The 15,263-nt window shown below is 36.3% G+C and overlaps 1 protein-coding gene across 1 annotated transcript; it reads left to right on the top strand.

Annotated features, from left to right (window-relative positions):
* Positions 1-9,059: 9,059 nt before the first annotated feature.
* Positions 9,060-10,831, top strand: LOC103928632 (transcription factor FER-LIKE IRON DEFICIENCY-INDUCED TRANSCRIPTION FACTOR-like). Its single transcript, XM_048568912.1, has 4 exons — positions 9,060-9,542; positions 9,869-10,078; positions 10,175-10,351; positions 10,615-10,831. The coding sequence occupies exons 1-4, from the start codon at positions 9,060-9,062 to the stop codon at positions 10,702-10,704; spliced, it is 960 nt and encodes a 319-aa protein (XP_048424869.1). The 3' UTR covers positions 10,705-10,831.
* The last annotated feature ends 4,432 nt before the right edge of the window (positions 10,832-15,263 follow it).

The following is a 15,263-nucleotide window of genomic DNA, read 5'->3' as shown; positions in this document are numbered from 1 at the left end:
TTCTTTCACCAAAAACTCAAATTTTCACAACTCAAAAGAGGGTTAATATCCTAGGGTACTTAAGGGTTCCATAAAGCACTTTAAAACCATTTTAACAAGACTAACAAGAACCCAAAAAATCACCCTTTGGATTTGGCCGAAAATCCCAAAACACTTGGCACCAACTTTTAGTTCCAATATTCATGCTTTAATGAAATACATCTACAACCTTTGAGATGCTAAATTTTCAAGCAAAATTTATATTCAAAGCAAGAACAAAGCTTGTAACATTTACAACACTTAAATCACAAAATATGAAAAATCACAAAACCCAAAAGGATCCACCATAAACTAGGCCTAGGCTCTGATACCACTTGAAGGATTATTTTGGAAGATGACATGTTCATTTAAGCAACATCATTAGCATGCAATTAACAAATTAAAGGCGGAATCATGCTAGCATGCACTTAAAAACAAAACATTACCCATGAATGTTCAAAGCCTAGTAAAATGGTGAACCAATAATCAACTCAAAACAAAGTGAGTTGAAATATATACCTTTGTAGATTCCTCTTTGTATTTAAACAAAGGCTAATCACCCAAAGAGAGGGCCTTCATTCCTTGCATCTTAGATCTATGGATTTGGATGGATGAAAAAGGTTTCTCCAAAGTTCCCAAAATTGAGAACCTCTAATGATTCATCACCAAGGCATAATGAAGAAGAAATGAGTGACCTTGGAGGAGTTTGATTGCTAGATCATCCCTCCAAGGTGGCCGAAATTTTAGAGAGAAAGGAGAGCTTGTGTTCTCATCCTTTCCCCAAAAACAACCCTTAATGAATTTTAGGCTATAAAGTCCTTTATATAGTCCCTTCAAATAAGTGACCTAATGGACCAAAAGCCCTATTCTTCTAACATGGCCGGCCTATAGGGTTTATTGGGCTTTCAAGCCCTTTGTTTATTCAAGTTGTCATACAACTTGAGTTAATGGGCTTGACATTCAAATCCCATTGGGCCTTGCGGCCCAAAACTAACCCGAGGTCTTTAACGAACTTATTCGTTTGATTAATTAACATATTAATTAATCCTAGCCTTAGATAAATAATTAAACCATTTAATTATTCTTACTCATCTCCGTTGTTTCTTCAAACTCTACCTTACTCGGTGAACGATCCATTAGGTTCCTTTTAGCGAGGCAGTGGGCGATTAAAACTCTTTCTAATCGATTGTGAATTGAAACTTACTTTCAATTCTCCCGTTAGTGATAATACACTTTTAGGGCTTCCACAAACCATGGTTGACGCCTAGCAGCATGTCATGGTTACCCAAGCTAATCAGAAGAGGTGGAGAACCTATTCAATTTTAGGATTACAAATGCAATACGGTCTTTCTCTGATACAATACTCTTGACCACATTGTTTGGTTTGATAGTTTATTCATGTCTACCATCCAATGTGAGTCTTGTGCTTATATGATTACCTTGAATGTGATTTGGAACACATTCCTAAATCTCATTCATACTTTGGCCAAAGATTCTTAATCATATCATAGAGTATTCTCCCTCAAACAGTTTGAAGGTTAGAGATCCCTTGTTGCGCATTCACTTGCCTCCATGGCTAAGTGGCTTAACCCCAACGATGTCGTGGACACCCTCCTGATGGAGTGACTTTGACATAATCAAAGATTAAGGACCTAACCACAAGACAACTGTGATGCCTCAGGTCAAAAGACTAATTTGCATTATCCCAACCATGAGTTCTCATGTGACATGAATATGAGAACTCTTCGTTGATCGTGTTCAGTGAACTCATTCTCTATTGAGCACCTACGTACTTGTCTTGATGTCACACACACCAATGACTCGAGACTAGTCACTCTCCCTGAGAGAAGACATAGCACGTACTGATCTTAACGGACTGTCAATGCCCAAATGGCAATCCTATGATCAGGAACGTTTAGGATTTGTCTACGAAAGAATGGTCTCATGAATCTAACTTCTTTAGATCGCATTCTTCCAATCACATATTCCTTGGACTTATCGTTTAAGCATATAACATTTATATGAGACGGCTCAAACAATAATGTTTGCCCTTTACATTTAAACTACATTAGTTTGAAATGTCCGTAAAGTATCATCATATGATTGGTTTTAGGGCACATTTCCAACAAACCTTTCCGGCTAGATTAATTAACTAGCCTATATGAAGGCGTATTGACTAAAATAGGTGGCCATTAAAATTGTTTTCTTTTTCTTTCAAACAACGGTTTGTTGCCCCCTTATTTCCTAAGCACTTCCTTGGCCAAATTGATAATTCTCTTATGCTGAGACCTGATTGGGGCCGAAGTGAAAAATTGCCCTGGTCTTTTAGTCCAGCTACACTTCAAACGAAATTGATTTGTATGAAGGAACATAAGGAAATTGTGTTCCTCACGATGACTGGCGTAGTTAGATCCGGGTTTGTCGAGATTGGACTTGTTAAATTTCTAGGTTGGTGGTGGTGCGGTAGTGTTGATCGAAAATAGTTGATCATAGGTAACGTCAGGTTAGATGCAGGTCAATCATGCGATTCAGCCAGCTACGTTTGCAAATGGTGGTGCTAGACAAAGACATAATTGGTTTCGTCAGAAGGTGGTGGTCAGTGGTGCACAACAATTGATTTCAATGGCAGCTGATTCGATGCGACTCAGCTCCAGACTACAACATACTCTCTTTTTTCCTTTGACTATGAACGACAAACAAAGGGTAACTCAAACCAGAAAACAAAACGTTTCTTGGAACGAAACTGGACAAAACAACAATGGAAACAGATAAATTGATACGAACAAAACAAAAGTAAATAAAACCCCTAAGAATCAAACTTTTTTTGATACCAAGTTGAAACTAAACAAAGGGACGATCAAACGAAATATAACTATGAACATTATTTTATTAATGAAAAACAAATAAACGAGAATGTTGAGACAACTACAAACTGAGGACTATTAGATTGACTTATTATTTACAAGTAAATAACATGCATACCATTTATAATACACTAAACTCTAATCTCTAAATGAAAACCTAACTTGAACGGACGGGGCCCAAACCCTAAACTTATTATTTTCCAACAATAACAACAAATATAAAACTGCAAAAAATAGAAAGCTTGAAAGTACTACATAACATTGGGAAAAAAAAAAACAAAAAAGTACTATGTAACCTAGAAGCTATTAGAAAAGGACTATAATTCCCTCAAATCCTCTTTCCATCCCCTTTCCATCTCCTTCCATCCCCTCCTCTCACATTCTCTATTTAGTCTTTCTTTTTCTATAAAAAATTAATATAAAATGTTGACGTTGTTTAACTGTGACTGTTCAAATAGGAGGGGAAGGAAAGGAAGGGAAAAAAAAGAGGGGAGAGAATCCTACTCCATTAAAAAAGAAAGTCGATTCACTAGAACATAGACCCTAGCTTCGGCTAGGTTTGGTTAGCCATTCTCCCCTTCTTTTTGTTGTCTCCACTTCCTACCTTCGATTGCGCTTTCCCCTTCTCTCTATTTCGTTTTTCCCTTTTCTTTTTATCCCACAAGCGTCCCTCCTCCTTGTTCATCCATACTCCAATATGCTTTACTGAGATGGTGTGTAAAGCTTCAGTGCGCGCAGGCTCGGGTGTTCCCAACACCACCTCCTTCTCTATGTCTACCTTTGATGGCAGTGTTGCCCGTGGTTTTCACGGACTTCTTTCTTCTAGTAGCCAGAATTTTTCTTCTGGTCGCTTGATTTCTTCAATTAAGGTTGCGTACTAGGTGGTGCTTGAGGTTGGATGCTATGATTGACGAGTAGCGTGACGTTGGAGGCGTGGAATTGGGCAAATCATGAAATACTGTTGCAGCGATGGCTGCTGCTGAATTCTCGGCTTTCTTTGGTTTTTTCTGGTTTGGACCCACGCTGTTGGTTGGGCTTTGCTTTGGTTTGCTTGGCTAGTCTATTTTTCTTGTCTATGTACTTTTGTCCTTGGACCATTGCTTGTATAGTTTGTAAGTTTGCTTACTTCTTGTGGCAATATTTACCTTTTTTACCAAAAAAAAAAAAAAAAATTTATTCCGACTTCGGAGGGGCAAAGTAATGAGAATAAAAATGTTAAGCTTAATTAATCAGTTTATATGAACATTATCAGGGTCCGACCGTCATGGGCCATGGCCCTAATTAATCCGGCCCCGAAATGACATAGCGAGTGACGCAATAGAGCTCGCTCTCAAAGTCAAAGAAGCACCTAATATTTTTATGTATGCAACAATTTGATTGTCACGACTCATGATTTGTTTGAAAAATATTATTATGTGTCCAGCACATCGTGTCGAATAGTGAGGGTTTAGCGCTAACTGTACTACTACTACACTGAGAATTTTTTTAACGTTTAATACAATCGTTAAAACTGGAAACTCCTTTTTCAAGTCAATACGAGCCCGACGGCCCACCAAATGCAGCAACGAGACTACCTCAATCAGTAAAAACAAATCCAGAAAAATTAATGATGATGATTTTAAAACTTTGAGTTTTAACCAAAAAGATAAAAATGTATTGTAAGTAAATAATATCATAATTGACTTTTTAAAGTAAAAATGTCTTTAACGTTAAAAGTGAGCAATACCATGAATGTTTTGTTAAAACTCCCAAGAAATTCTCAAGAAAAAGAAATTGGTACTACCACAGAATAATATTTGACTACTCAAAAGATGAGATGAGTTCTTACTCAAAATTATTCGTTACCGATTTATAAAACTCCATATTTATGATTAGTACTGTTTATATTTATAAATCACTTTATAAAGATCGCATATGCAAAAATATCAATTTAAACTAAAGTTGTTTAGTTATTAATTGTATAAAAACAGATGAATAAAATTAGTAAAAGCATCACAAACCGTCTATGTATTTGCTACAATAGATTGACTAAATAACCTTAGTTTTAATTCAATTTTTGTAAAAATGATCTTTACAGAGTGATCCATAATATGAAAGGTTTTCATCATAAACACAAAACTATGTGATTCGAAAATGATGAGTTTTGATTAGGAGCTCATACTCATCCTTGAGTAACCAAGCATTGTTCCTATCAACACACCTCTTTTTATCTTCCACACATATTCGAGTCGAATGAATTGAAGAATATCAAATGACAAAAATGAACAAAGAGTGTGTGAAAAGATGTGTGGATAGCACCACAAAAGAAAAGCAAAATTGGTAAAAATATAAGATTTAAATTTGTTTGTTATATAGCACATGACGCTTTACCGTAATGACAAAAAGCAATCATGTTAATGCACTCTGGTGCATGTTTGATCCCCTCTGATCCTCTCCCTCTAAAAAGTAACATTTTAACTCATTAACGCTATTGTTTGTCAAAAAAAAATTGTCTGATTTCAAAAATTTATCGATCTACTAAAAATTAAACAATAATAATAATAATAGCTTTTGGAACTTTAAAATTCGAAAGGAGAATATGATTTTTAAAAACATTTGACATAAGCATGATTTTTGTGGCCTAATCCAAATAATAGAGGTTTATCTTAGTTCATTGTCAATTCAACTACTGTAGTTTAATCAAAAAAAGAATAGTCCAAGGTTTTAGTATTGATTTTATTATAGTAACGTTCAGTGTGAACCAAACTTTGATGCCTATTTGGTGGTTTATTTTATGTAAATTACATCATTTAGTCCACACATATACAACCAATAGTATTTTGTACTTATATACTAAGAGCTACAGTTTCAAACGTCATAAAAAAAACCCCCCATCTGATTCCTTTTAGACTTAACATAAATAGGAACTCGCATCTACGAGTTCTAATCGCCCAATGCTTCGCTAAAAGGAACCTAATGGATCGTACACCGTGTAAGGTAGAAATTGAAGAAACAACGGAGATAAGTAAGGATAATTAAATAGTTTAATTATTTATAGTTAGGATTAATTAATAGGCAAAACTAATGAAAAATGCTTGAAAACTTTGAGTTTTAACGATAAGGACAAAACAAAGGGTAAAGTGAATAGTACCAAGGTTGACTTTTTAGTGTAAAATTGTGGTTTTTCGTTAAAGTGAATAGTACCAGAAGCTTTTCGTTATAGTTCTCTTAATTAATATGTTAATTAATCAAACAAATATGTTCGTTATAGACCTCGGGTTAGTTTTGGGCTGCAAGGCCCAATGAGATTTGAATGTCAAGCCCATTAACTTAAGTTGGATGACAACTTGAAAACACAAAAGGCTTGAAAGCCCAATGAACCCTTAAGGCCGGCCACATTAGAGGATGAAGGGTTTTTTGGTTCTTTTGTCACTTAATTGGAGGGATTATATAAAGAACTTTATAACATTTCATCATAAGGGTTTCTTTTGGAGAAAATATGAGAACACAAAGCTCTCTTTTCTCTCTAAGAGGCCAGCCACCCTTGGAGAAATTACTAGCATCTATTTCATCCAAGGTCACTCATCTCTTCATCAATGCTCTCCTTGGTGTGGAGACTTAGAGGTTCTCCATTTTGGAACTTGGAGAATCCATTCATCCATCCTCCTCCAAGAAATCCATAGAGCTAAGAAGTAAGAAATGAATGTCCTCTCTTGGGTGATTAGCCTTTGCTTATGCAAAGAGGAATCAATAAAGGTATAATATTTCTCAACTCACTTTGTTCTTGAGTTGAATGGATTCTAAGCAAAAAAATTCAATTTAAACTAAAGTCGTTTAGTTATTGAATTGTATAAAAACAGATGAACGAAATTAGTAAAACCATCATGAATCATCTATGTATTTGCTACAATACATTGACTAAACAACCTTAGTTTTAATTCAATTTTTGTAAAAATGATCTTTACAGAGTGATCCATAATATGAACGATTTTGATCATAAGTACAAAACTATGTGAATAGAAAACGATGAGTTTTGATTAGGAGCTCCTACTCATCCTTGAGTAACCAAGCATTGTTCCCATCAACACACCCCTTTTTATCTTCCATACACATTCGAGTCCAATGAATTGAAGAAGATCAAGTGACAGAAATGAACAAAGAGTGTATGAAAAGATGTGTGTGGATAGCACCACAAAAGAAAAGCAAAATTGGTAAAAATATAAGATTTAAATTTGTTAGTTATATAGCAGATGATGCTTTACCGCAGTAGCAAAAAGCAATCATGCTAATGCACTCTAGTGCATGTTTGATCCCCTCTGATCCTCTCCCTCTAAAAACTAACAATTTAACTCATTCACGCTATTGTTTGTCAAAAAAAATTTGTCAAGAATGTATGATTTCAAAAATTTATCGATCTACTAAAAATTAAATAATAATAATTATTATTATTATTATAATAATAGCTTTTGGACCTTTAAAATTTGAAAGGAGAATATGATTTTGTTTAGGCCCAAAATAATATTATTGGGCCGAGCGTAGGTTTATGTTCGGCCCAAAACTTTTTCAAATGTACTATAGGCTGTCTGGTGGTTCTAAGCTGCTCAGTTAGGACGGTCGAGTCCTATTGCAAAAATGAGTGATTTGGATAAAAGCGGATGAGTTGAAGTTCTAGTACGATAAGGGGTCATAATGCAACGAGGACTTTTGGTCGGAAATGAATACGGCCTGAAAAGGGGGTGAGTTCAAAGTCCTAATAGGAGTAGGATTGGTCGAGATAAGGTTGGATCATAATAAGAAGTCCTAATCCGAATATGGTTCCAACTCAATCTTAAGGAGGATTTGTTGCTATAAATAGAGAGCAGAGTGCATCATTCAACCCCCCTCCAATTCAACACACAAATTGCCCTGCACAAACCTCTTAAACACATTGAGATTTTTTATTTTCTTTTTCCGCCAACACACCTTCAGTTTAGATAAACAGCACTGTTGCCGTAGAATTAGCCATTCTCGAAGCATCTTCAGTTTGGATAAATAGCAATGTATCGAGGCCGACTGGTTATCTATCCAAGTCTCGGTCGAGAAGGATTTTTGAATCCTTATTGGCAGATGTCATCTTATTAGCCTTCTCGGTGAAGTAAAGTGTTAAAAGTCACTACATTCGGCACATTGAACGCCGAGTGATTTTATGATTGGATACTCACAAGTGAGTTTCAGAGTTCGACATTCTGATGGCCGAACCACATTCACCATCAAGACATACATCTTTTTTGAGTACTTGTGTCCATATAATCTGGAGCCGGTTCGACGTGCTTATACTCTTATGAATATAATCACCGTGATCGAACCCGGCGTCAACGATTCGTGAACTTCGTAGAACTAGCAACCTTGTCTTCAGGCTCGAGAACCCGAAGGCCGAAACTTGTTCCTTCCTCGGCTGCAGTTGCAAGATCAAGAAGTCAGTAACGTGCTCAACGCAACATCATCAAATTTTACTCCTCGATTGAGCTTGACCGACAAGTTGGCACGCCCCGTATCAACCGAATGACGTAGTTAGCTCATTAGTTACTCGGTCTGCGGACCATTTAAGCTTTGTAGTTTTTAGGGTCAACAGATTTTTAAAAACATTTGACATAAGCATGATTTTGGTGGCCCAATCCAAATAATAGAGGTTTATCTTAGTTCATTGTCAATTCAACTACTATAGTTTAATCAAAAGAAGAATAGTCCAGGGTTTTAGTATTGACTAGAAATATTGTCCGAGCATTGCTGCGGGATTAGAAATTGTATGAAAAAAATGTTTTAAAGCTATTATATATTGTTATAGAATGTTAATGTTATCTACACCGAAAGATGTTTATACTTATTGAAAGAATTTTTACATGAAGAGCATAAATTGGATGAATGAAGCTCTTGCTGTAAATTACATCATTTGGTGGTTCATTTTATGGTTCATTTGATGTTAATGTGAACGAAACTTTGATGCTTATTTGGTGGTTTATTTTATGTAAATTACATCATTTAGTCCACACATATACGACCAATAGTATTTTGTACTTATATACTAAGAGCTACAGTTTCAAACGTCTTAAAAAACCCCCCATTCTGATTCCTTTCACACTTAACATAAACAGGAACTCTATATATACTTTATGTCACACAATTAGCAGCTGCACCTCACCATCAAACAAAGAATACGAAATGGATGCGCTTGGAAACCATCTAGCATGTCATAACATCAACAACTCTGAGTTACTTGATTTCATAGATGATGCAAACTTTGATCAATTCATTGATCTTATTCGCGGTGGCGAAGGTGAACATCCAATAGCTAATTTTGATTGTGAACTTATGATCAATGGCAGCTTGGATGATTATAACCTGTTCGGTCCAGCTAGTACTACTCCTCCAGGTCCTATGTTTGGTTTCAATGATGCATTTCTACCTGACCCGAGCACTTTTGTGCTTACTACATTACCAAATTGTGATGAAGAAATGAAGGACGAAGAAGACTATAATGATGGGGAAGATTCGTCTGGAACAACAAACACAAACACAACCACGACGACTACAAAGAGGCAAAAGGTTGATCGGTCACGAACTTTGGTGTCAGAGAGGAAGAGGAGGGGAAGAATGAAGGAAAGGCTCTATGCATTGCGGTCCTTGGTTCCTAACATAACTAAGGTAAGTGTTAGTAGAAGTAAGTTATATACTGCAGTGCAAGTTTTCCTCTCCCAATATGTGATAACACGTGGACCATACCCTACTTTTTTGTTATATTCCTGAAAACCATTATACAAACTAGCATTATAGGTAAAATTTTGCTAGTTTTATCGAAAAACTTCTAATATTAATGTGTCCTACATTTTATTTTATTTTATTTTTATTTTTATTTTTTATCAAAACGGGCTCTTTCGGTTTGAAGTATGAGTTGTACAACGATATATATGAAGAACAAACAAATTATGCAAGCACGATTGTTGTTTAATCTTTTGGAGTTATATGCACAGATGGACAAGGCCTCCATTGTTGGAGATGCTGTATTGTATGTACAAGACTTGCAAATGCATGCTAAGAAGTTAAATGCTGAGATTGCAAGCCTTGAAGCATCATTAGCAGGAGCAGATGAGCATATGGGATATCTACAAGGATCAACAAAAACTAAAAACAAGAAAAAAGTTTCAGACAATAACCATTTAGTTTCTAAGGGCATCATTCAGGTCTATAACCATTTTGATTGTAATTTATTAGCCATTAATTTCTGCAAATAAAGTAATTTTCCCTTGTACTTAATTACGTATCATGCCTTTCTGCAGATAGACGTGTCTCAAGTAGAGGAAAAAGGTTTTTATGTGAAGGTGGCATGCAACAAGGGACAAGGAGTAGCTACAGCACTTTACAAGGCTCTCGAATCTCTTGCATGCTTCAATGTTCAGAGTTCTAACTTAAACACAATTTTAGCAGACAGATTTGAATTAGCGTTCACTTTGAATGTATGTATATATCAGTACAATATGATATTCTACTTTATCCCTGGTTGACAATTTTTACAATCCTAATTACACTAAATGTAATTATCTGTGTACATGATTTAACCTCCTGCTTTGTTAATCCAATTATCCAATAGATGTAGGGAAATAAAAACATAAATGTTTTTATTTTATTTTAAATATGAGTGAAAACCGTTACTCCTCTCTTTGTCAGCAAGTTTTCAGTCTTTCACTAATTAATTATTTGTTAATACTTGTTAAAACAGTTAAAGGATTGCGAGCAGGGCATCATCAACTCGCCAAATTTGAAACATTGGGTGGCTGGGGCTTTTCTGAACCAAGGCTTTGTAATCTGAGGATTGCAAAAGGTTCGAGTTATAAAGGTTGTAGTAATGGAAGAGCCAAGAACGCCTGCATTGCATGCATGCACGCAACCAACTGAAATTAGTTAATTTCAACTGTCATCGATCCCGTCGATGTATAATATATCTTGGTTGCTCTATCTCTGATTATTATTTTTCTTTGTTTCTAGCAACATGTTTGTGGTTTTGAGTGTTGAGTGGTGACCGTGTCAAAAGGAGAGGATCACTCGTGGGCACTTGCTCACCCACACTCTGCTTATACGATTGCAACTTAACCTTATGAATTTTCTTGGGCGGCGTCAATCAATCATTTCCAATCATTTGGTGAAAAGGTTGTTCTCGTATTCTATTTAATCTTTGGAAGTGTTGGTGTCAAAACTTGAATAGAGTCTGACTTCAACACGTATTTGTTTTGGGTGTTGCTTACGCTTTCAGTGTGTGGGAAGACTTGAGAGAAAGTGAAAACAAGCATGTCACTATTGGAAGGTTAACAACAGGCATGTGAAGCAAGCGCGTAGAATTGACTTCTTAACCAAAAGATTGTATAAAAAGGCAATCTCAGAATCAAAATTGTCAAAATCAATATTTTATGGCTACATTTTTTCATCAGTCAATCAATACACACAGAACACGGAATCACATGTTCAACAAAAAATTCAAACCCATAAATCCGAAATTAGCAATGTTGTTTCTCAAAAAAAAAAAAAAAATCAAAATCTTAGTGGTTATATTCATTAGCCAAGCACTCAACCACTCAGGCACATCGACTACAACTTGGGAATGTTAAGAAAATCTTAGGCAGCTTGAATCATTAAATTTGAGTTGGAAGAAGCTCTGTTACTTGCTCTGCTAGTTGAGGAGTGTCACCAAATTTGGCACTATCATCAGCATCAACACATTTCACAAAATCGAAGACCAAATGAGATTATGTAGCAGAAAAGATTGACGGAAAAATAGATTAAGAAAAGCAATTAACGTTAAATATAGAGGATGAATGATGTTGTCCAATAAATAAGACAGCTGTATATGTTGGATAGTGGCCAAATTAGGCTAGGAAACAAAACAAAATTGATGAGGGAACATCATGATGAGGATTATGTTTCCTTGTTTTGTGGCTTGTTTTGTTCCTTGTTTTGTGGCTTGTCTTGTTCCTTGTTTTGTGGCTTTTTCAAAGCCATAATTATTTGGCTTTCGGGTGGAAGAAAGGAGGAGAAGAAAAGGGGCTGATTTTTATTTAAAGGCTTGCCAAGTGAAAAGAGAGATAAGGAGGAGAACAAAAGAAAAAATTAGAGAGTGAGAGTAAGGAACTTTTGGGGTAGAGTGAGGCTCTTGGGAAAATTCTGTGAATGGGTGTACAAGGGATATGGGATTGGGTTATGTCGATTTAACTCATGTGTAACTTGTACTGTTTTTCTCATAGTGAAGAGCAATATCACTCCGAGGACGTAGGCAGGTTTTTGTCGAACCTCTTAAATTTCTCGGTGTCTTTATTTCTTGTATTTTAAACTATTCAACTGTGGGTTTGTATGTTGGTGAGATAATCAGGCAAGGCACAACAATTGGTATCAGAGCTTTGTTGGAAGCTTTGGTTCATTGAAGGTTCAGATTTATTATTCACCATGATGACTACAAACATGTCGTTTTCAGTTGAGAAGTTTAATGGGAAGGGCAGTTTTACTCTCTGGCAAATGAGAGTAAAGGATGTCTTGACTCAACAAGGCTTGGTTAGAGCTTTGAAGGGAAAAGATGGGAAGCCTAAAGAAATGACAGATGACCAGTGGGAGGAGCTGGAGTTGCGTTGTGTTAGCACGATTCGACACTGCATAGCTGATAACATTATCAACAATGTTATGGATGAAGATTATGTGCCTGCACTGTGGGAGAAGTTGGAAAAACTCTATATTGCTAAGAGTTTGACCAACAAGTTACATCTGAAGAGGAAGCTGTACAAGCTAAAGATGGATGAAGGCGGGAATCTCATGGACCACATGAATGTGTTCAATGGATACTTGGATCAATTGAGGAAAGTTGATGTTAAGGTTGAGGAAGAAGATAAAGCCCTCTTACTTTTTACCTCACTTCCAGATTCGTATGAGAATCTTGTGACAACCTTATTGCATGGAAAAGATACAGTAAGTTTAGAGCAGGTGCAGGCTTCTTTGGTGTCTTATGATACACAAAAGAGGAAGACCATTGTTGATGGTGGGCACGAGACTGCTTTAGCTGTTCAAGGTTGGAATTATGGAAGAAAATTGGGAGGAGGATTTGAGAGAGACAGCAGGTTCAAATCAAGCTCCAAAGGCAAGAGACCACAATGCTATGACTGCAAAGAATTCGGGCATAAAAAGATAAATTGTCCTTTGAGAAAAAGAAAGGATGATCTTGGTCCAGGTAGCAGCAATTTTGTGGCGGAAGACTTCGAGTATGCCCTCTAGGTACTCGAAGCAACACATCTCCTGGTGATGTATAGTCTCAAGTGTTGCAGGGGTTTTGCAGCAGGTGGAGCTATGGGATTCACAGGTGATGAGATGGTCCTGAAGAATGAGAAGTGTGAGGAATGTTTGTCTGGCTCGACGGGTGTTGCTGGAAATGGGTGCACTGACAAGTTTCCAAGTTGCAGACAATGAAGAGGAGGAAAACCTGCTGGAGGAGACGAGAATGTGTCGAGATCCTGTCTGAAGCTAAATGGTTTTTTTTTTTTGCTTGCAGCAGCTGCACATGCATTGGCAGTGACTGAATCGGAACAGGACCAACGAGGTTGATTCAGAGTATGCATGCTGGTACGTAAGGCCAATGGACTTTGGTACAGTTTGAGTTGAGGTGGAGATCATTATGAGTACCAGAAAGTTTGGGGAATTTGATTTAGTTACCGTTGTCTTTAGTTTGTACTTTGGGTGCTTATGGTGATTGTTGATTCGAGTCTCTGTGATGTTTTCGGAATTTGGCCAAGGTGGAGATTGTTGGATAGTGGCCAAATTAGGCTAGGAAACAAAACAAAATTGATGAGGGAACATCATGATGAGGATTATGTTTCCTTGTTTTGTGGCTTGTTTTGTTCCTTGTTTTGTGGCTTGTCTTGTTCCTTGTTTTGTGGCTTTTTCAAAGCCATAATTATTTGGCTTTCGGGTGGAAGAAAGGAGGAGAAGAAAAGGGGCTGATTTTTATTTAAAGGCTTGCCGAGTGAAAAGAGAGATAAGGAGGAGAACAAAAGAAAAAATTAAAGAGTGAGAGTAAGGAACTCTTAGGGTAGAGTGAGGCTCTTGGGAAAATTCTGTGAATGGGTGTACAAGGGATATAGGATTGGGTTATGTCGATTTAACTCATGTGTAACTTGTACTGTTTTTCTCATAGTGAAGAGCAATATCTCTCCGAGGACGTAGGCAGGTTTTTGCCGAACCTCGTAAATTTCTCGGTGTCTTTATTTCTTGTATTTTAAACTATTCAACTGTGGGTTTGTATGTTGGTGAGATAATCAGCCAAGCCACAACAGTATATTTCTCGACCATGAGAAAACATCAAATTAATAGAGGCATTAATCCTAAGTTTGCCATTCATTGTTGTCGGTCGAAACTTTGACATATTGTAAAGTTCTCTTACATCAGATTAATGAAATATTAATTTATTTCCATGAGTTATTTGATTTTGCAAATTCAAAATAATTGAAGAATACTGCCCCATCACAACATCCCATTAGTGAAAAATCAAACACAAAAGTTAATTACTATGTTTCTAAGCATCCAAAGATAGCAAACCCAAAATACCAAATTCAACTCCAATATAATAAAAAATTAAAAAATAAATTTGCCAAATTGGAATAGTTAGATCAAATAAAGATTTAAGTCAACCAATTACACAAAATAATTCATCCACAGTAGGCTCCTAAGAAAATATACCACTACGGTGGTGGAGGAGGCCTAGGCTCAAATAGTGGAGGATAGTAGCATTTAAATATACCACAGCAGCACGGAATCCACGAACTGCATAATCAAAACCAAAATTTTAAAATTTATATTTAAATTTAAATTGAAAAAAAAAATGCAATAGAATTGTATAATGGTTAATGAGAAATTCTCCAATATGGATAAATTGGATGCGATCAGTGGTATTGGGCTGGCAACCGGCTTATGCTCAAATCCCACTAAATTTATCATACACCCTTGCAAGTACAATTCAAAAGAAGAAGTTCCAAGTCCATGCATAATATTTGCTCAACCAAAATAAATTGCTTTTCATGATTAAAATAGCCAACCAACCAACACTCATTTGATAAAATTGAACATTTGGAGTTACATATCCACATATTCCACATATTTAAGATCGAACCAACCTTCTCATGAAGACCACCCAAGGGTCCATTAGTGAGTTGTGTGACCGGAGGATTTACTGCACTTGAGTTTCCTCGTGCAGCTGCAAGAGCTATGAGCTTACGTTGACCGTCAGCCACTTCTCCGCTTAAGGTTTAAGTCACCGATGATGCAGAATTAATAGCTTCTTGCAAAGAAGTGAAATAAGAAACCTTAGTTTGTTAAAATGTGAGTAATTATAGTTTTCTC

Source organism: the organism of the source record quoted next, unplaced genomic scaffold (assembly GCF_019419815.1).
Source record: "Pyrus x bretschneideri cultivar Hongxiangsu unplaced genomic scaffold, Pyrus_bretschneideri_v1 Contig5, whole genome shotgun sequence".
Taxonomy (NCBI): Eukaryota; Viridiplantae; Streptophyta; class Magnoliopsida; order Rosales; family Rosaceae; genus Pyrus; species Pyrus x bretschneideri.
The sequence above is the reverse complement of the archived record's forward strand: the minus strand, read 5'-3'. Positions and strand labels throughout refer to the sequence as shown.